Raw genomic sequence first — 23,079 nt, 5'->3', positions numbered from 1 at the left:
GTAAAGTATAACTTACTAGTTTTTCTAATAAGTTCAGTTAATAAGCACACCTGTTTTATGAAATTAAAAGTATATCTGTTTCTGATAAAAGTTTAAATTCTGGTGTAAAAACATACAGAAAAAAGTAAGGATGTTCATACTCCAAGCGTACTTGCCTATAGCAGATGTAGGTTTAATTTGTGCCGTTTCAAATTGTTCATAAGTGAATGTACTAATTGGCCCTCGAAATTAATTTTTATGAAACTTCCCAACGGAAAATGAAATGGAAGAGGTTCAGGAGGAAGAGGAAGACGGATTTGAAGTGAGGTGGGCGATACATGCTCTCTACTGGAGCCCGAAGGCGATAGTTTTACGAATTTTGCAGTATTGAAAATGGATTTTTTCAGTAATTTTGTCATTATATGTATATTTTTTTTAATAGTTATTATGACACGTAAATCAATCCTTTTGTGTAGAATTGTGCCGTGCCCTTTACCTGCGTCACAGCCATCATATTTTCTTCCAACTCCGCGCGTTAACTATAATACATCCACATTTTACATTTATTTGAAAGATTTATCCAAGGCACTAATGACAAAGACCACCACCAACATCTTAGTTATTCAGTGCATCTAAATTGTCAAGGAAAATTGTAAATTATACGATTATAATGTATCAACTCAATAAAGATACAAACAAGAAATTTAGAAGACATACGAAAAAAAATCTCAGAAACATGGGAAATCCAATGTGCTAATTCTGATAGTTTTTTGAATTTTTATCAAATTAACAATTTTGGCAAAAAATTTAATTCTTCTTTATAAAGAAAATCGTTGGAGCCATTTTGAGAAAATAAGGAAGAAAAAACCACTAGGTAAAGATGTGGGAATGAACTCTTAAAAACCACTTATTCGAACTTAGGGGACCTTAAAACGGATTTATACGTTTATAATTCGAAATTGAACAATTGACACGAACGCAGCAATTTCATTACCTAGTAACTGGAGACTAAAAAACTTACATTAAAAAAAAAGTTAAACAAATTTCATGCAAATTTTTCTTTAACAAACACATTCGGTTTAATTTATATTTAAGCATTGCCACTTATTTATTATATCTGATGAGTTAATAGATAATATATGAGTGAGCAAATTTGAAGAGAATAAATAGAGAGGTAAAACTAGAGGACATAGCGATTATCAGTTGTTTGCACTGAAATATATGATCTGTTGTAAAGGGACCATGGTGGTGACAAGGGAGTCTCTGTGTTGTGTGATTTACGCATTGATAAGCACGGAGGCTAGTGGACTATCACTACTGCAGACAATACTGACCGCCTGCCAGCAGAGTCTCGGGGTTCGTTTATGTCCAACACCTAGACCCTCTCAACCCGCTCACTAACTGATGCTAGCAGATGTGTAATGGACTGTCAACATACAGCCTCTAGTTTACAATTGATTTCTCCTTTGTTTCCTCTTGTTTTATGTACTACATGAAATATCCCAGTAATAAATTGTTTTATTTTTTTCATTAACAAAAAAAATCCTAAATTTAAAATTGATATTTTTTGTATGTGTATAGCTTTGTTCTGTTCATTTTTACTTTCCAATGTTTCGAAAGAAGCAAAAATACAGCGAAGTAACATATTTTCGAATTGTTACGGGAAATGCTTGACCACTGATTTAAAAGGGAAAACCGTACAGGTTTTTAGCGCAAGCCTGCAGTATGTATTCCTTAATATGTGATGTGTTGATAGAATTTTCAAAAACGAAAAGTTGTAGTAGGCTCATATTTGGTATTCTGTTTCGGGACTACTATCGCTTTGGAAATTAAAAGATAGTGAACGAAAATTATGCGAGATAGTCAGCGATATAGTGTTGTAATATTCATTTCCTTAAATTGAAGCTTACGGGGTCTCTGGTTCATTGATAACTCACCAGAATAGTCTTGCAGCACCTTGCCTTGCTCAAGCCGACTTTTCCTTCCCAAGAAGGTGGTGTGACCCAATTTAGTATTACCATAAGCCAAGTAGATAAAGCTTTCTGCCCCCCCCCAAAAAAATCCTCTAAATAAAATCAAACCAAACTAAAGGCTTAAGAAAAAGGTACAGTATCATGCTCGAAGAATCTTCTGTCATTTTCAAAACCAAGAAGGATACTAAGCAAGCAATCATAAGGCCACGTTCCTCTATTTTTTGTAAACCATGGAGATTTTGGCTTGTTATGGAGATTAGCAATAGCTGCTGCGAACGCCATGTAGTAGAGCATTGGTAATAGTTATCTGCCTCTGGCGTGGCATTCTCGAGTTGAAGGAGGCAATGTATGGATAGTCTTTTTTTTTGTTCGAAGAATCTCTTTTGTACAAAAATATGGATTCAGTTATCCGGGACTGCCAAGGGGGAAATTCTGTCCGATAGGTGTATTTTTAAAATTTACTCACACTTGATAGACATTAATATTTTCTCATTTCATTAATATTCAATGGTTTACCCTGTCATTTCGGAAATGGTATGCAGAGTACTTTACGTTTCTGTATACGAACGAAATCCCGTAGACTAGTAATCTTCTTTACAATTTATTGGAGGAGAATTGGACAGCTGTTAACTTACATTCCTTTTTGGTAATGATCTTTTGTACTTGGAGTACACTATCTAAGCTATGAATGAATAGAGACAGCAAATGAAATGATTGGCTAATGACAGTGTAGGTGTCTCAGATGTTGCGTGCCTTAATAAAAAAAAAAAACTCGTTTTTGTCAAAAATGTTTTAGCACTCTCGTCTAACAGATAAATGACATTATTATAACTCTCCGGAGCATTATGCTCTAATACAATTTTATCAAAAACCCCCTAAATAAAAAAAAAAACTGCAAAATTAGTTGAGGTTTGAAAGAACCCTTAAACAATCGTGATGGAAGGTTATACCAAAGATTCGGGATTAGGAGAACCTGGAAGTGGCAGTGTGTAGATTATTGAAGCTTTTCTAATAGAAATGGAAATATGTAATACCGGCAGGTCATTTACTCTTCATTGAAATAATCAAAAGACTTGAAGTGCAATGTATAATCATAGTTTTTCTAATTCATTCTTCTTAACCAATTATTGTTTGCCAGACTCTATTGGCTCACATGTCATTGTTTTTGGTAAATATGAAAAGATATTTTGTTCATAACTGCAATGTCAAGTGAGATAGCCAAAATGATAGCTAAAAAAATAAAGCGAATTTAATGTAATTGAAAACAGATGTATGTCGGGATCATAATAAAAGAGTTTCCAGCTTTAAAAGGAAATGAAGAATGAAGAACTTGGCCGTTAAATGGAAAATATGGTAACAAAGAGCCTGGGAAAATCATTTCAAAAAGAGAGCTGAGAAATGACAGTGATGATGACGAAAAGAAAGCGAGGAAGTGAAAAAGAAGGTTCACATGGGTGCTGAATAAAAAAAAAACTTCGAAACTTGGTGTGAGAGATAGTGGAACGCTCCATCCGTAATGACAATTGACAAGGTAAAGCGGGGTGATGAGGGCGAGTGGGATGTGTTTTTTAAGCGGGATCTGATCGATTGTAGAGGTCTGGGATGAGTGAGTTGGAATGAATGTGGGGGACAGGGACAGATAGAGTACATGAGTGAAATGGGAAGAAATACTGCGGCAATGTAAAATGGAATGAGCAGGAGTGACGGGTTGATATCACAGAGAAAACTACGAGTAGCTCACCATCACAACACTATGAGGTAGATAGATGTAACAGAGGCGGCGGATGGCACCCGCCGGTATGTGTGGGGGTGGCTGTTGGGACTGGATTGTGATTTGCAACGTGTTGCGTTCTCTCTCTTTCTCTTGTGCCTCTCTTTCTCCTTGCTATGAAGCGCTGAAAGCTTTAATTCTGTGCGTTGGGCGCGCGCACAAGATTGCCGCCTCTCCACTTCCACACAAACCAACGTTCGCTGCCCCCACTGTTCCGATTATTATCACATTTGCAATCCGCCCGCCAACAAGAACATCGTCATCCCGGCCTCGCAGAAATGTAAGTATACTTATGTTGTTTATATAAATTCTATATCAATTTTACATTCCTAGAATTCTTTTGTACAATAAAACTATAGCACCTACTATCAATTATATGTTTTTTAAAATAACATTGATATAGTAGGTACTCTTATTTTTCAGAAAAAAGTAGACATCTAGTCATTAACTGTATTAATTTTAAAAAGTAGTTATAAATTTAAAAACTTAAAAACAAAATTTTCACTCATCAAAAAGCACTATTGCAGAAACTTCTTCTGGAAAATGTGGTTGGATCCGCAGCGCTGGGTAATTTTGTCGATTTTATTCATAGTAGCAGACATGTTTCCCTATTTTTGGTTTCGGATGATGTAGACAAAACTGATGAGTCAGTCTCTAAAATGGATGAAAATCAGAAACCGGTCTAAAACTTCATATAAAATAAAATTTCTGGCAAGCAAAACTTTCTTCGGGATTCCCAAAAATCACAATACTTTTGGAGGACGCAATTTTGAGTTAACATCAGTTGCCATCGTCTGAACCATGACATTCGTGATGTCACTAGGTTTAGGATAGATATCTCTCGTTTTTATTTAGTGCGAGATCTTAAGATTAATCTAGAATCCCTTGATTATGTTGGTACCAGCAACAGTGCTAGACTTTATGAAGTTACAATGCCATACCTTTCTCTATATGAACAGGTAGAAATGTGTGGCTGCAATAGGCCGTAAAGACTTTTATTTTACTAGAAGCTGATTTTTAAGAAAGAGATAAAAAGGGTCCTTGCGAACTCTTTCTAAAGCTAAACTGATCCTGCTGTTTAAACTTGTTAAGCACCCTACACTCCTTGTCATCCGCTCCCCGTTGAAATCATTTACTTTCTAGATTAATTTGCCAGAAATATTTCAAGCTTTAACAAGCCAAAATTGTTAGGCAGGTGGCAGTTATATCCTCCCTAAAAGCTTCAAATTTTTTAATTTGGGGATGCCTTCTTGAGCATCTGTAAAACTTTAACCCTTTTGATTGTAATCTTTTTGAACTGCTATTTATTTATTTATTAAGCAAAGGAATTGCTAATAGACTAACACACGAAGCTCCCGTGTACTAGTTCAAACATACTGCCTTCAGATTTTCTCATCATCCTTAACAGCTCTCTGATGGATGTTGGCATTGCCTGTCAAAGCCGATTACTGTCTGGAGTAAGACCAGCAGTGCACAGATGATACCGAGACAAAGATAATACCTAGACATTTGTTTAAATACCTTAACACAAATGTGAAAATTAGAACTGTAGACAATTTTTCTTCGAGTTAGAACTCTTAATAAACCCATGTCTTAAGTAATGGAGGTGAGGATTGTAGTTATCTACATCTTATGGGAGCATCTGTCATCAACTCAAACTTCAGTCCAGCAATGCTTTCCTTTGGTCCGGGCAATCGCGTATCGATTCACGTCGGATTTGCAGTATTTAAAACGAAGATCTGGCTATTTGGCAATTATGAATTTCAAGATTATCTTCTACCACAAAGCTGGCTATTTATTAATAATAGTTACTTATCCGGCCGTTCCCTTACTACAAGAGTTTATTAAATATACATATTATATGTTATTTATTATGAATGATTCAATTTAATATGAATTATACATGAACACAATGCCTTTTCCTAGCAGCTTAACAAAAACAATAGTTGTTCACTGATTTTGGGGAAAACAATATATCTACTAGTGTAGAAGAAAAATTACCATGTTGTTGAAAAAGTCTGCCACGAGAAATCACAGCCAAAAGGTTCAAATTCTCTCTCTCTCCCCATTTCTCTCTAAGCACTCAAATAATCATTTTGAATATTACTATTTAGTCGTCATTTCTAACTGGATTAGGTTTCAAAAACTTAGTATGCTTCAGAGCAGCTTAATTTAGAATTTGAGATATGGATTTGAAAATATAATTGGTTCCTTGTCACAAGTTTCCTCGTTTATTTATTCCGTAAAGACAGACGGTGTAATAATTCCTAACGTAACCTCAGGTGTAGCACTAAGTTTGGCTTTAATAAATCACAGACAAGCAATTATGTTGCTTCCATTAAGATGAAAACTCTTGCAAAATTACCTCCTATCTAAACATAAGATATTGTCGACCTTCATTCCAAGTTACACTATGTTATAAATGTAAATATAAAATATTTTTACAGAAATATGTACAATGAAATACAATTATTACTTCATTAAATCAGTTAATCACTTTATTTTTTAATTATTTAAGACGCGTGAACATCAAGGTAGTTATCTTGGAGCTTATTTCAGGGCAGTGTCGGTCTCTGGAAAAATAAAAAAGTCGTTCTATCTCTAAAAAATAAAAACAATCAATGCCAAAATTTTCGTTTCTAACAGAACGTATTTTTTATTCGTCTCGTTTTTGAATTGATTTTGGAGAATGTAGACAGACTGAGGTTTAACTTTTATTTGCCGTTTTTTATTAATCAGTGGAATCAGAAGATGAGCAATGAAATAATATAAAACGAAAATTTGAAGAGATAATTGTAAAGAACAAAGTTAAGGTACGTTCCCAACACTATGGCCAAAGAGATTTTTAACCATGAAATTCTCCCTGAAGTCGAAGAGGCAGACTATCACGAGTTTGGAAAGCCGGAAAGAAAGCTGGGAGACGACTCTAGCCAAAGGTCTGGGAGGATAGAGGAGTATGACACTGTATTGAACAAAAGTGTTATCTGCATTGAAAGAAAACATCAAGAGAATGTTCCAGGCACCAATGGATCTCAAAAGTTGATGCGCTTTTATTAGGAAAAAACTAAATAGGAATCGTAGAATACAACTTCCCGGATTCGTGTGGGAAAGAACATACGTAAATCAATACTTTCACTGCATAACGAAACAAATTAATGTTTACTGGTCAATCTAGTTTTTTATTTATTTTTTTTATAGACTTTACCCTTCTATTGGTATAAAGAGTTTCCCCAGTATCTTCAATGAAAGGGTTGAGGAATATCAATTTGGTAGTTTTTAATATGTAAATTGCTTCTATCCCGTTCATATGTATAGCTATCTGCACCATTTGAAATTCAACCCTCTCATTACCTGCTTGACATCCTGTCAATAACCTTAAATCCATTAACTCAAGTGCCCACGCCATCTGTCACACTAGATCCACGCTATTTAATTATTACTCCCTAATATTATTTCGTTATTCGAAGTTCTAGTAGAATTTGGTTGAACTACTTTTAGTCTTAATTATTACTTCTAGAAAATTATTGGAGAAATAATTTTCTTTTATCTCGCTGATTTCAGATATTTAATTAATAAAATTTCTTTAAAATTATAACTAAGTAGTACAGAATCAATGTGAATAGACTCCTAATGTGAACGTAACTTCGAACCGCTTTCAATACTCCTCATAATTTTAATTCCAGGAAAATTTTATGAAGGTTCAAATTGATTGTCCATAAGTTTACATAGAAAAAAGCATTAAAAAACATAATCATTATACCAACCAAGAATGCTGTTTTGCTAAAACAACTTGTTTTTCAAAAATGTAAACGTTATATCAAATAGCAATTGCTTTTCTTGCAAGTTCATTAAGTTGTGAGACGCTCCAATTTCTGGTTTACTTTGTATATCTTGGACTCCGTCCTTCTGTAGTGTGAAGCAGGCACCTTTCATACATTGACAACGAGCTGCCTAGGCGTGCCTGTAGATAACACGTTGCCTGAGATATAACCACTAAGTTCTTGTTCGGCTTCCAGATGCTCTCTTAATGATTGATGTTCATCTCGGTTTACCTTATCTCCCTGGTTATGTTCCATCAAAATCGGCTTAGATGAACCTTCCAATCTTTTACATCACATTAACATCAACATGGACAAAGTGAACTGAGTTCAGTTAAGAACGACACGTTGGCTTGTGTGTCGCGCTTCCCACATTATAAATCGCCGCGCGGGTTGAAACATATCTGATTTTGAAGCGGCGTGTGCGGACTGTACACAACATCATTCGTGTAAATTTGTTAGTAGAGAATTGGTAACGGTAAGTGTGGAACATTTTGTAATTTACTAGAAGCAATCCCTACACAAGATCCAATTGTAAGAAGTTATCACGTAAAATAAAAAACTGAATACTTACAGTTAAGAATTTGTTGACCGACAACTGATTGTCAGATTCCTTGGTGCTTATCAAATGAAATATAAAAGGAATTTTGAGGTTCCTGCGGTTTTATTTGTTTTAATTTTTGAGTAATGGCGTCCTCATCTATGGCAACCTAACACATTTGAAGCAAACCTCTTTTTAGGGCAAAGGATAATCAGATATTTGTATTTCTGTTAAAAATTATGCTTAATTTGAGTATGAAAGTCAATGATCCGCAACTTTTACTTATCCACGGCACATCAAAATTTGTCCCCGAATTTTAACCAGTTATTCGCATTTCAGTTTAACCAATATTTTTGAAAACTCTTATTTTCTCAATGTAATTAAGGATCTTAATATAGGTTAACAGATAAAATTGCCCTGAAGTGATATTTTAGAGAGAGATGCTTGTAGTTGAACTTCTTGAGATCTCAAAAATACAATTTTTGGGTTCAAATACTTGTAATATTGGCCTTTATGAGTGTACGCGAGGCATGAAGATAGTTGTTGAAGCTATTTTCGAGAAGTTAACGAAATCGATAAGAGCTAATCATTAAAGTTCTTGGATGGATGTCAGCCAAAACCATGCCAAATAACTATTATTGTTTCTGTTTTATTTTTTATCTATTCTTATTGAAAAATATCAACAAAAGTTAAGAATTATTAATAGGTAAAGTTCAGAAATTTTGTTTTAAAAAAAATCTTCGCTATTTAAGTTTATGAATAAAAAGCGGTTGATACTTTAATTACCTGGGAGAGCATTTTATTTGGGCAAAGCGTGGAATAATCCGCAGCTTTGACATAGGGAATGTTGAACGTTGAAAGTAGCTTAGTTAGAGCGGTGTCGGCTCTCACGCTTGCCTGCCTTAATACCACTTTACAATGCAAATCCTGGCCAACCAACAGGCAATATGACAATCAGCAAGCTTTCGCCCAGCTTCCATTCTGAATTGTAAAGTGGAAATACTAGAACCGAGATTTCCTACCTTCTTCCATTATTATCAACCCCCCTCTACACCGAAATCCACTGGAGCAGCTTTAATATTTTATTTCTGTATAATCCTATCAATTCGGTTTATGATCAATTTTTTCTTGACGATAAAAAAAATAACTTGTTTCAGTCTGATAATTCACAAATACTGCATCAGAACAAATTACATTTACACTTTTTTAGGAATTATTATTATGATCTGTTTCAAGAATTTTAGCACCATACCAGTATAATTGGTCATTTATTAAAATCATTTATTATACCAATGATGGGCCTACAGTATTTAAAAAAAAACTTATAATATTTAATGGTAGGAAAGGGATTAGCTGAGTGGTTAGCAAATACTGGAATCCAACGCGGAGATCTTTTCAATTTTCTTTACCTAAGAGCTTCTTACAGCTCACTGTTTGATGATGGACGATGTTTCCTTTAAAAAGAGACTGACAGTGCACTGAAAAAAGTTTCTGGCTCTATTATCCTCAGATGTTGACGTACCTTAAATATAAAAAAAAGGTAATAAATATATATAAATAAATAAATAAAAAAATAATTAATGGTATGAAAGCAAGGCAAACACATAGTAACTAAGAAAGGTTGAAAGAAAATATATATTTATAATAAAGTATGTTTGCTATGAAAAAAATAGGCTTTTCTTTACTTTTTTAAAATATAAATCCCGCTATAAAAACAAGCTGTTATTAATTATTTAGATTCCTATTGCAACTCACTTAACTCAAGTAGACACACACTTTGTGCGGCTCCTCTCTGGATAAGGTTGCCATCTAAAGCCATTGCCAACCCATCATCTTTCTCTGCTCAGAATGTAACCAACTCTCAGTTCACAGCCTCCTAACCAACTCTTTCCTATCCATTTTTCCATTGCTGCTTGAAGCTGTTTTCCCTTCATCGCTCTGAGGATCCGTTTGTTAGCTTCGAGTCCCTATGGGAAATCCTCTCATATCGTACACACATACTCATTCACATTTACCAATTTACAGACGCCTTCATTGCCGGTACAAACTCTGCTTTTAAGGGACCACAATCTTAAGTAATCATTTTTATTCACTCCCTCTTCAATCTACAATCTAACTTTTCAGGTTGATTAAGTAAATTTACTTCAGGAACAGTAAATTTTTTGATGTTAGAACAGGATCGTAACCTGCTTGAACGACAAATGTAATGCTGTTATTCTTAGTAAGACATTAAACAGTTTTGATTTTATTATCCAATAAATTTGCAATCGTTTTATTTTTAGTTTTCATAACCCTTAGCATAACTTTTTTAGTTTAATATTCTGCATTTATGAATAAAAATTGAAATATGACCAAACTTGCTTTTAAAGTAATACTTAATCCTATACAATACTGCGATATTGTTTCCAATTTTTTTTGTAGAGCCCATTTGAGGCTCCCAACTGCAGTAGGTGAACTAATTAGACAACTATTGTATTAACAAATTTTAAAGCCTTAATATAAATTTTCACACAATGTATTAAAGATTTATATACATTTATATATATATATATATATATATAATGCGTATATGCGTCCATTAATTGAATAAATCATGCTTGATTCTGTATTCCAGAAATAGAGAGAAGATGCCATCTTTAAAAAGTAGCCATATGGTTCATTAAAACTATGTACTTTTTGTATTTCTGATTAATAAATGATTATTAAAATTTCACGTTTGAAAAGAATTTGACAATTAGTTATTTAACTTTTAAGGAAACTAAAATTCAGGCGATAAGTTGCCTAAGCTTAAAGGTATTGTGTTACTAATTTCCAGTTTGTTAGTTTCACCGTTGTCCAAGAAACGATGTACGTAAAGCTCCCTTGAATAAATATGAATTATATTACTTTACATAGTACTAGTGAAATTTTCTATCTGGAATTATTTCAGACAATTTTAATTAGACATTTATCAAAGTTGAGAATCTACTTTAGCTTTTCCAGTAGATAAAAAGTTCAAGCTAATTTATAGATCAAATTAAATGTTTACAGATGTCATCTAGCGTGGAGATGGGCGGTGGAGAATTGGTGTGTAGACTGGTTGCCGCAACACCGCCATATCTTTACAGTCCCGCTGGATTGCCGCATTGCTTTTTCTTCAGTGAGTTATTGCGAGGTCTGGTGGAAGCTCGGGCAAAACGACCGGCAAGTCCACCACCTTCTATCGCTGCTCATCAGAAGAGGTTCAGATTGGCTGGACCTGATTCAGCGTTTTCTTCACCTCTGTCACATTTGAGCCCTGGTAAAGGTAGAACTAGTAAAGAAAATACACTATCCACCTCACGTCTACTTCCTCGTTTACAACGAATTTACACATCTATTGGGGAGCAGAAGCGTAAAGAACCTTTACCAGCAGTTATCGGTTTAGAGTTGGTTGTTGATTATGTGAAACATGAAAGAAAAGATTCTAAACAGTAAGCATCTTTGTGGTATTATAATTAAACGATTAAATTATTGTTTTAAGTTATTGTATATATATATTTATTGTAAATTTTTAAAATATAGATTTCATTTAAAAACTTGTAAAGAGTTATTAATAAAATTTTAAACATAATATGAAGATTTCTTTCCCAAAATAAACTTAATAAGCATTAGTATCTTATTGGCACTCACTAATAGGGTTAGGAAAATTTTTATAATAAAAATAAGGATGAAAAATTCTCTATAGAAATATTAGTTCTTCGTTTATTGTAGATTATTTTATTACTAAATTAAAATTCTGTAACATGAAGATTTTCACTTTTATTTGCTTTAGGATGATAGGTATTAGTCAATACGCGCTGCTGTTAGTTTAGATCTTGATTCCCAGGTACTGCAGTCAAAAATATGCATAGTATGCCTACTCATTATTGGATTATTATGAGATATCACTTCTTACAAGATCCAAAGTTTTCCCTTCTCGTGAGGTCTCATTTTGCCTGCAACATTTGTAAAGGTGTATTTAGTCTAAATGGTATAACAAAAGTTATCTCTTATCTTGTAAAAGGCATAAAGCCAGATTAATTAGGACATTCTGCTTGTACAGGAAAACTTTCGTCAAGTTACTGGCGAACTTCAAATAGATGAGAAATTTACCTTGACTAGGAGAGTCTTGTATGAATATCGCTTGATGGCCACCTCGCCAAACCTTCCAAGGGATAAACCCCGAAAACAACCACCATTTCTGTGAAATTACATTCGTCCTGTGATGTATGCCCAACGACCAACCAAGATTCTTTCACATTGGCTAAACAGAACCAGAAACGCAATTCTAAAGCCTATAGTGCCAATTTATGTTTCTTGGAGAAGTTTGGGCATAAAGAGTGGCTAGATCCGGCAGGCGTTGCTGGTACTTTTTCTTCTAATAATGTATTTTACCGATACAAGGTTGACCTTTATTGATTAGAAACAATTGCAGGCTAAAATCATAATTTCACTTTCACCTGATATTATTTACTGATCAAAACTAATCCTGTTTCCGCAAATGAAATAGAATCTTATAAATTTGAGAGAAGTGATAACTTGTGACACAGGTCTGGATCGATTGGTTAATATTTCGTTGCTTGCAATTACTTTTCTGCTGTAATGATATTGTTGCTTCAAGTTCTTTTTTGTTGAATTTCGTGATGGATCAATGAAGTGAACGGTTTCTTGAGGAATATTCCTGAAACTTTTTTTAATTTGATTATTTACCAAAATAAATTTAATTTGGCATTGAGGTTAACAATCCGTTGTTATTAATAGAATTTAGTATTAATATTTAAATCTCTTGAATAAATAAATTGCATTGAGTTGTATTGATGTTTTAAATCGAATGAACTAGGAGAGCATAAATAGCACAAAACAAGAAGTACTTCGAAGATCCCTGTTTGTATCATTGCTTTTATCCTTCTCTCTCCATTTAACGTCTTTGTGATATCTAAAGCTGCTTTTTCTAGCTGTTTTGTCATTGTCCTATTTTTCATTACTAGATGTTTGTCAAACTTCCCCTACTACTATTTTTCCTCACTATAGATGATAGCTTTTAATAATTTTCGTTTTATCTTCTCATTAGAATAATAGTACCATTTCTGATTTTTCTTAGATTGGTAGATACAACTTCCAGGAACATCAAATTTAATTTATTTACATTATTTTATTATATTGCGCTTTGCAGATAGTACAGGCACTATTAGACACTTATTTTTAATAATTATTTCGTAAACAAAAGAAAATCTGGCGAAAGACTTACTTTCTCTTATTGTAATTATGCTAATTGATAATAAAATAATTTTTGAAAGCTTAGTAGCTCCCTGCTTCAGTAAAGATTTTTTTTACAGGCACCGAACTCGCCGGCGTACAGAGTACGAGCGTACTTTCATGGCCTATAAATATAAATGAGAAAAACTAACTTCCTCTGCTGAAACATATTTATCAAGTTCAAGGATGGCCTTACTCCTAGAGTCGGAAAATTGAGTAGTATTCGCCAAGGGAGTGAAGATGGTTCTTTTACATTTTCCAGTGACGTTAAATGTCTAACTAACTTTACTGTTTTTCCCTTCGCACACCTGCATATTTTCTACTGCTTGGCCTGAACCCTTTTTTTTAACGAGGGTCAAACAATAACACTTGGCCAACAATTTCAAATAAATTGGGATCCTCCACTTATTTTGAACCACTAAGTAGCCCATATAAAACAACTTTACGTTGGAGAAAGTAGAAAAGTATTCCCATTAAAGGTTGAATGAAGAGTTTCTTACGGTCTTGATTTCAAAAAGTTTAGCTAGGATGAAATTATACTCTTATACCAAATAGCCAGCCTGTTATAATATAAGGATTATCACAATCCTGGACGTGAAAAGTTGGATTTGAAGAAACATTTTATCTCTGTACAAGTTAACATAGTATTCCTGTTTTCTTTTGCAAATTCAGGTTTTGTTTGCATGAGTGGGTGCTTATAAATAGGATATCTGGAAACATTAGGATTTTTGATGTCAGAATTTGATTCTACAATTTTAATACTGCAAAATAGTTAAATGATAATAAATTTCAAAGGAAAATGTGACTTCATTGTAGCATTTATTCCTTGAAAATAGCTCTCAAAATGTTATTTAAACTTCACATATACAGAACTTTAAGCCTTTTCTCTTTTACCTTGAAAATTTTTCTCTTTAAAATTAATATTATAGTTAGGGAGGATTCTTCTTCATACATTTATCCACTAAAAAAGTACAAACAAATTTTGTTAGAAATCAATAATTAAAAAGAGTACGTAGATATATGCAATATGCATGTTTATTTTACGATTCAATATAAGAGCTTGTGAGTTGCCAACATGGTTAAATGTGAGCTTAAGGTGGTTCTATATAAGTTTTGTAAGTCACCAACATGGTTAAATGTGAGTGGAAGGGGGTCCTGTATAAGTCTAGTGAGTTGCCAACAGGAAAAATATGAGTGTAAGATGGTCCCATATAAGTCTTAAGAGTCTCCAACATGATTAAATGTAAGTGTAAGGTGGTCCTACATGAGTCTTGTGAGTCACCAACATGATTAAATCTAAGTGTAAGGTGGTCCTATATAAGTCTTGTTAGTCACCAACATGGTTAACTGTAAGTGTAAGGAGGTTCTATATAAGTCTTGAGAGTCGCCAACATAGTTAAATCTAAGTGTAAGGTGGTCCTATATAAGTCTTGTGAGTCACCAACATGATTAAATGTAAGTGTAAGGGGGTTCTATATAAGTCTTGAGAGTCGCCAACATGGTTAAATGTAAGTGCAAAGGGGTTCTATATAAGTCTTGAGAGTCGCCAACATGGTTAAATGTAAGTGTAAGGGGGTTCTATGTAAGTCTTGTGTGTCACCAACATGGTTAAATGTAAGTGTAAGGTAGTCCTAAATATGTACATAGTTCAAGTGAGTTGCTAAAATTTGCATGTTTTCTTCGTAAAATAATAATGTTTTTTCAATATTTGATCATCATTCATTAACTAAATAGTCTGTTTAAAAAGTTTATAAAAAGTTATTGTAAAAATAATTTTTAAAACATAAATAACGAATTACTAATATTGTATTTATTTTTCCCTTTAATCTCTTCTTTAATTTAAAAAAATTAAAAAAGAATAATATTGTATTAATCTTTCGAAATGATGAAAAAAATACGAAAAAGTAGAAAGGGAAACCTAAATAAAAGATTAAAAATTGCAGCCAGAGTCTAGAGAGTGGAAGAAATAAAAAAGAACCTTAAAAAACGTTAAAAATGATTGCCAAAGTCTTGAGATTGTGTACGAGCAATAAAAAGTTGAAACAGGGCAGCGCGAGCCATCTAGTGGCAGTTTACTGAACTATTTGGCCGTTGCCATGGTGACATAACGCGCCGCCATGTTGAATTTTTTCCTATATAAATAAATTCGCCGCGAGGGCGGGTGGGTGGGAAGAACATTCGCCTTCCGACCTCCGAAGGGACAACATCTCTTCCGCCATTAGCATCTGTACATTCATGACTTCATTAGAGGAGAGAGGTGAATGTTGGACTACATAAGTACATAAGTATAGTTTAGAATGGCGAAGCGACAGAGTAATCATAACCCCCAGGTTTAACTTAAGTTGTGCTGAAGAAACTATGTCTGAATATTTGCCTTCCGACTGTTGAAGGGACAACATCTCTTCCACTATTTACGTCGATACATAGGGGAGAGAGGTGAATGTTGGACTAGATAGATATTATTAGAGTGGCAAAGCGGCAGAGCGATTAATCCCTCTCCGTCACTCAAGTCGTACTGAAGAAAATTTTATGTGACGACGTATATATACGAGGTTACAGCAGTGCTGTCTAGTGGCTATTTTAGAAACTACTATTAATTTGTCTGATAAAAGGCGCCCTATTACGGATTTTTTCAGAACTAATTTTTCACTTTTTACCTTTTTTGATATTTCACGTTCTCTGACGGATTTTTTTAGAACTAATTTTTCACTTTATACCTTTTTTGATATTTCACGTTCTCTGACGGATTTTTTTAGAACTAATTTTTCACTTTATACCTTTTTTGATATTTCACGTTCTCTGACGAATTATTTTAGAACTAATTTTTCACTTTTTAACTTTTTTGATATTTTACGCACTCTGACGGATTTTTTTAGAACTATTTTTTCACTTTTTACCTTTTTTGATATTTCACGTTCTCTGACGAATTTTTTTAGAACTAATTTTTCACTTTTTACCTTTTTTGATATTTCACGTTCTCTGACGAATTTTTTTAGAACTAATTTTTCACTTTTTACCATTTTTGATATTTCACGTTCTCTGACGAATTATTTTAGAACTAATTTTTCACTTTTTAACTTTTTTGATATTTTACGCACTCTGACGGATTTTTTAGAACTATTTTTTCACTTTTTACCTTTTTTGATATTTCACGTTCTCTGACGAATTTTTTTAGAACTAATTTTTCACTTTTTACCATTTTTGATATTTCACGTTCTCTGACGAATTATTTTAGAACTAATTTTTCACTTTTTAACTTTTTTGATATTTTACGTACTCTGTTGGATTTTTTTAGTACTAATTGTTTACTTTCTGTTTTTTATTAAAATTTCTTTCTTTTTTGTTTTTAATTTGAAATGTTTTTTAGCATTTCATTAATTTAAATGTCTACCTTCTTTCCAATAATAGAATATAAATACTAAGTCTATTTAAAATAGTAGGTACGGAAATTAAGATTTTTTTTAAACTTTGTTTTTCTTTATTTTGCTACTAAATTATAATACATACATTTCTTTTCATAAATGTAAAAAATTCATATAAATAATTAGAACATGACATAAACATGCATATTACACATTGTAACAAAATAATACTAGATACTAATAATAATTTCTAGTAATTGATTCATAACCCAAGTTTTATATATTTATTGGATGTTCACTCAACGTCTTATTCATTTGAACTTCATTGAAGTTTTGCAGGTAGTACTCCCAGTATTGACTTTGTATTATCTATCTATTTGAAAAGTGTCATTATTCAATGAAATAAAGTTTATAAGAAATAATCTTAAATTAAAAAACATTCAACTCAAAGATACTACAAATTCAAATTCATCCATTTTTAAAGGTATATTTTTGTACAATAAGAATTTAAGAAATAAAAAATAAAAATTAAAGTTTTAATCTTTTGAACCGATCAGTCTTTTAGAACTTGTATTACTGTAAAACATAGTGATAGTAAATTATTCGAACTTGAATCAGCGAGTGAAAGAACGGAAAAGGGTTCGATCGCACCTACTCTTGTGATTTGAATTTCAGGATTCTTAATTTTATTGTTAAGTTCAAAACCCCGAAAGAACGAATACACTTAATTAGAATTCTATATTAACAATAAAAGAGAGATACAACCAAATAGGTCACATGGAACTCTCACTAGTTCCATCTGTTTATATTTAACAGTGTGACTTACACAAAAATAAAATTTATGTATATTCAGTCCGATTCCTACATGAACAATTAAAAAACATTCTTTAAATCTAACAAAAACAGAAAATAATTCGAAACGATGATAAAATTTGAGCTGCATCTTGTGTTTGATCAAATAATGAATGGTTGCTGTACCATCAGGACAAAGAATTCTTAATCTCCTATTCGTTTTAACCATCCATTTTAACATTTTAGAGTAGATTTTAAATAAAAATATAATCAAATTGTTGAGGTGAATCTCCAAACAAAAGTTCAACATATTTTACACTAGAATTTGATTCAACATTACATGTCCATCAACAATAAGTCTACATCTGAATAGGTTGAGCCTAAACTTTAAATGAACAAATTAAACTGATAATTTCCTTCCCAAACTCAACCATCAATCTCTTTGCATTAGTTCAACTATACATAATAACCATGATTCATAACAATTCCAGGTCCTTCTTACAGAGATAATACACCATCAGCCAGTGTTGGCTCTATACTAAGGTTCTAATTCTATTGCTAAATTCAAAACCCTAAAAAAAACTACTAAACCTAATTAAAACACTATAATAATAGCGATTTACAAATCCTGCAGGTTTCACGGAACTTCTAACCTAACTTCTTCCATCTGCTTATTGGTTGGTTGCTTGGTTGGTACTGTTCTAATTATTATGAAGGAGGTAATTTTGCTGTTTAAGCATTTAATTAGTAACCTTTTAAAAGTAATCGTTATCGTAAGTTGTAAGATAGCCCAATATATTTATTTTAAATGCTAAAGTAATTATCAATTCTAATTTAAATAAAAATATGATCATGTTTTTGAGTTCGCGTAATATTTTGTGTGGCCGTTTTAAGTTTGTAAAGAACTTTTCTTCAAGTGTTACATATCACTGTAAGGAGATAAATAAAAAAACAGACACCAAGAAAGATTTAAAGGATTTTAAAAAAACTCCTATAGGTTAGTCTTTATTGCAATTTAAAGAAGCTATAATTTTTTTCCGTCAGAGTATGAGGTAAAAATTGTTGGTTCAAATAAGAACTCAAATGTACGTTGAGTTCTGTAGAACGCTATTTCTAATTTTCATCTTAAAATGTTTAGATAAACTTGAAGAAATAGAAGGCGCGCATCCTTTTGCAGAGAAAGAACCGTTACCTGAATGGGAAAATGGAATTAATCCTCATACCGGTGAAATTGGAGGCCCAAGAGGCGTTGAACCGACTAGGTACGGCGATTGGGAAAGGAAAGGAAGAGTTTCGGATTTTTAAATCATAACTCAATAGGTACTCATGATATGTGGTTCCCGTTATGGATATTTTAATCTTGTATTATTTTGTACATTATTGTAAAATTAGTTGATGAAGAAGTAGATTCCTAATTTTTGTAATATAGAATATATAAAAATAATTTATTTGGTTATTGGACAGCCAGCTTTGGACAACAATGGTATAATCCTTTATATTTATTGCTTTAAGTCTTCTGTCAAGCACAAAATATATATCACACGATTAAAATTAAAACTACATGAATGTTTTTAACGTTATCTGCAGTAAATTTTATGCAAAATAATTATATACAAATAGAAGATGGACTGATGAATAAGTTAATGTTTGCCGTTGTTACAATACAAACTTCTATGGTTGGCTAGAGTAAAAAAAACATAAATGTTCGTAATTTCGGACACCAGAGGTGTGTTTTTATAATTTAATTTATTTTTATGGCCCCTCAGCTAACTATTGAAGTTTGTACTGAACATATAAACAAATTTGTGTACCTAACCACATTTTACAAAAATGTGTTTTTCCACATTTTCAAATAGCAAGATAACGGATGTATAGTTTAAAATTCTAGGCTACTTTGAACTTGGGTAACATCTGTTACTATTAGAAAATATACTACCGCTTTATATTCTTGTTAAACAATTCTGCAACATTACCTGTTTAAAAGTAATAAACATTTTTGCTGTGGTGTAAGCGATGCTTAATATTTCATTAACAAATCCTCACTTTTGTGTTCTGGTATTTTTTTTTTCTCTTTTTAAAAAATACATTTCTTCGATCAGGTCTGTCACTGGGGTTTACTGCACAAAATTAAACATCATCTTCTATTCACCTACTATTTGATCTTAAAATCTTACTTAACCAATCGGTACTGCCGCGTTCGTCAAGGGCAGGGCCCTTTCGTCTCTTATACACATTAAAGCTGAAGACCCTCAAGGAAGCATTCTAGGCCCTTTCCTTTTTCTAATATACAAAGCTGACTTACCTCTATCCCAAAATACAATAATTTCAACATTCGCAGATGATACTGCTATACTTTCATCCCACTCCGATCTGGTCCAAGCTAGTAAGATCATTCAAATACATTTAAATTTTCTCGAAACCTGGTTTCGAAAATGAAAAATGAATGAGCGAAAGTCTGTGCGAATTACGGAAATCTGTGAGTCTGTCCACAAGTTCTACTGAACGGTGTTACTATCCCTCCAACTGAAGTAGTACAATTAGGACTGTACATTGACAAAAGACTCACCTGGAACCCACATACTCGACTGAAACGACAAGATGTGAACAGGCGCTTCAAGCTACTTACTAGACTACTTGACCGCAAATCCAAACTTGGCTTCAATCACAAACTTCCAGTTTACAAGACACTGTTAAGACTGATATGGACATACGGAGCAGAAGTGTGGGGCTCAGCCAAACCCTCTAACTCCAAACGCCTGCAGACACTACAGTCTAAAATCTTACGGAAAATCCTGAATGTTCCATACTACATTTCTAACCTTACCATTCACACTGACTTCACTTTTGTCGCTGATCTAATAATGTCTCGCTACTGCAACTGTCACAGCCTCCTAGCTCTCCATCCTAATCCTCTTGTACAACAGCTCTCCTCTCCTCACCTTCCAGACAATCCTCCTCGTCGTTTGAAGCGGAAGCGGCCTTGGGACCTATTGATGTGAGTGTACTATCCACCGAAATAGAGTTTCACCAATGGGTGGTTGCTCTTACAAGACTTTCATGTAACCAGCATGATCAAATTTACTTGATGCAACATTTGTTGTAATTTTTGTTTCACTAATAAAGTAAAAAAATTAAAAAGAGTTCAAACTTCTGGTAGCAATTGTATTAATTGCTGTTATGGGGAGTCAAGATTCCTCTCGCCTATGGTTCTATTCGTTACTAAATTCGGACTTGCGCCTCTTGGAAACCCAATAAGATTTAAAATTTCTGACATTCATGGCGACGTTTTTATCTACAATTGTAGACGAATCACCAAGGCAGCTGTTAGCTGCTAATGATAGTTGACTAAATTCAGCGTTCAGTGCTTATACTTGGCTTTGGATATTGCTCAGTTTTACTTATCATATCCATTTATGGTTGGATTTGACCGACAAGTTATTCATGATAACTCCTGAGAATTGGAATATTGGTTTTTCGTTTTGATTCCTAATTAGAAAGCTATTTATTTTATTTTGTAGTCAAATCAAATTGAAATATTTCAAAGTAATAAGAGTGAGTACTGAAAAATGTAACTGAAAAAAATTCAAGATTTTAGTAAGATCTGGAATAAAGGTTAAAATAAATGTCCACAATTTTCTTGGTTTAATTTTATTAATAATAAATCATCATCAGTTCCCCCTATGAATACCATACTAACTTTAATACTCGGATGTGTCAAGCATAAATCCAAATAAAAGTCTTCTATGGACCTATCGCGGATACAATTCAGTATTCTCGTTCAGAGAATATCATGATTGTGTTATTCTTCTTAGTCATAAATCAGATTCTCTTTCATCGTACGACACTTCATACATAAAATATAATGAATAACATAAAAAATTAGGGACTTTCGGCGGTAGCCGACAAGCCAAACCAAGTCTTGTGCCGGATATTAGAAATGCATCCAGTGGCAGAAGCCTGAGTTGTGTGGAGTATCAGAATAAAATTTGTTTAATTCCTCTGGTTCACTGTGGCTTAGGCATTTCTGGCTAATAATTTAATCTAAGGTCCCATATATGTACTTGATTAAAAAAGAACTGGAGAAGAGCTAGAAATTTGAAAGTAGGGACCAATCATAAAGCGCATGGTACGGACGAACTTTCAGTATCAATAGAATAATCCCTAAAAAATTAGAATGATTGCGTAGGCCCTACTTGCGAAAAATAAGTTTGCATAGAAAAAAAGATATAGCCAAAAAATATGGAGACAGGCGCAGCCCCTAGTTGACTACAACATGTTCTAACATTTAGTTCTAATTTAATAAGATGAACATTTAAAATAGTTTTTGTTTCTTTCAATTATTCATACGATAAATAGACCACAAGTCTTGTTTTAACGACCAACGTTCATTTCAAAAATATTTGTTTGCCAAAAACGTATTGAATTTAGAATCAATACTGCTCATCTTCAAGTTCTAAATTCCAAAATCTACATCGAATATATATTTTTATGAGTTTCAATCAAGTTATTAAATGATTTTAAACACGTTTGCATTAATGACACTCCAAAAAAAACTAATTTTTACAAATACCAATTTTTGATATGGTTTAAGAGATCTTAAGATTTATTTTTATTATTTTTAGTTTTTAGGGAGTGTTTTTCCCTTTTCCAATACTTTTTCATTATTCTTTTGTAATCTACGAAAAGGTGATGTCAGCTATTTAATACAAGAAGTTAGCGGTTCTACATTTTTCCTTACCTTTGGCGATCTAGGTCTGTAACAGAATTCAAGCTTCTAAGTAGTTTTACCCAGATACCAAAAATTTGTAGACATCTGCACTTTAGATAATAATTTGGCGTTTTTTTTTTCTTTATTCTTATTTTTTTAAGAATGTTCTCTTAACTATAACCTGTACGTAATTAGCAAGAGTTTTGTACCCCTTATTGACGTGTTTTCTATCCCTATTTTGTTTTTCAGAGGAACTTCGTTTTCTCTTACAAATATTTTGCTTAAGTTATGAAATTTCTTTTTCTTCCAAGTTTACATATTTTTTAAAATTATTTTATTTTAGTAATAAATAACGTAAAACTAATTCAACCTAGGTGGAAATTAATAAATATAAAAAAAAAAAATTGTAAAAAAAATTATTTACAAAAAGATGTTTGTTTATTTGCAAAAATTAACATGTAATTTTAATTTGCTAAAATTTAAAGAAATTAAATTTGTAAAACACAAATCATTTTATGTGACAAGTACAGTAATGTGTAAGTGCTTTCCATTATAGTGAAAATTAATTATAAAATTAAATATATTTATTTCTTCACGATTACAAAAAGAGCTAGCATTTAAAAAAAGCATGTGAACTAACTTTTCCCAAATTTTTCTTTTTTGCAAATACAAAAAAAATAGGCCGTGAAAGCTGGAAACATTCATAACAAAATATGAAAATAATTTAGCTATATTATACCCAATTACTTAGGTCACTGGCCACAATTAATTAGTTCTTACCACATTAACACTATTGCATTAATGGAACTCCAAAAAACTTATAATTTTTACAAAATATCAATTTTTTAAAAGGACAAGAGATCTTAAGTTTTGGGGGGG

The 23,079-nt window shown here is 32.7% G+C and overlaps 2 protein-coding genes across 3 annotated transcripts; both read left to right on the top strand.

Moving 5' to 3' along the window:
- The first annotated feature begins 2,837 nt into the window (after window positions 1-2,837).
- On the top strand, window positions 2,838-11,674 carry LOC141451116 (uncharacterized). The gene is made up of 2 exons (XM_074122223.1): window positions 2,838-4,003; window positions 11,113-11,674. Exons 1-2 carry the CDS (start codon window positions 3,737-3,739, stop codon window positions 11,536-11,538), a joined length of 693 nt encoding a protein of 230 aa, XP_073978324.1. The 5' UTR covers window positions 2,838-3,736; the 3' UTR covers window positions 11,539-11,674.
- A 6,536-nt stretch (window positions 11,675-18,210) lies between these two features.
- Window positions 18,211-19,502, top strand: LOC141451103 (succinate dehydrogenase assembly factor 4, mitochondrial-like). 2 transcript variants are annotated; one of them, XM_074122193.1, is made up of 3 exons: window positions 18,211-18,489; window positions 18,631-18,812; window positions 18,957-19,095. In XM_074122193.1, exons 1-2 carry the CDS (start codon window positions 18,339-18,341, stop codon window positions 18,795-18,797), a joined length of 318 nt encoding a protein of 105 aa, XP_073978294.1. In that variant the 5' UTR covers window positions 18,211-18,338; the 3' UTR covers window positions 18,798-18,812; window positions 18,957-19,095. The 2 variants fall into 2 exon arrangements, with proteins under 2 accessions (XP_073978294.1, XP_073978293.1); XM_074122192.1 differs by having other exon boundaries at window positions 18,213-18,489; window positions 18,631-19,502.
- Window positions 19,503-23,079: the final 3,577 nt, after the last annotated feature.

Source organism: Rhodnius prolixus, unplaced genomic scaffold (assembly GCF_049639745.1).
Source record: "Rhodnius prolixus isolate KJV_2025 unplaced genomic scaffold, Rpr scaffold_8, whole genome shotgun sequence".
NCBI lineage: Eukaryota > Metazoa > Arthropoda > Insecta > Hemiptera > Reduviidae > Rhodnius > Rhodnius prolixus.
Note: the sequence above shows the minus strand (reverse complement) of the source record. Positions and strands in the feature narration are given on the sequence as shown.

Bases quoted from the DNA above. Each gene is read 5' to 3' on its own strand.
- LOC141451116 (XM_074122223.1), top strand. From the start codon at position 3,737: ATGGCACCCGCCGGTATGTGTGGGGGTGGCTGTTGGGACTGGATTGTG. The intron at 4,004-11,112 runs GTAAGTATACTT...AAATGTTTACAG, and splicing joins CATCCCGGCCTCGCAGAAAT to ATGTCATCTAGCGTGGAGAT.
- LOC141451103 (XM_074122192.1), top strand. From the start codon at position 18,339: ATGATCATGTTTTTGAGTTCGCGTAATATTTTGTGTGGCCGTTTTAAG. The intron at 18,490-18,630 runs GTTAGTCTTTAT...TAAAATGTTTAG, and splicing joins TTTTAAAAAAACTCCTATAG to ATAAACTTGAAGAAATAGAA.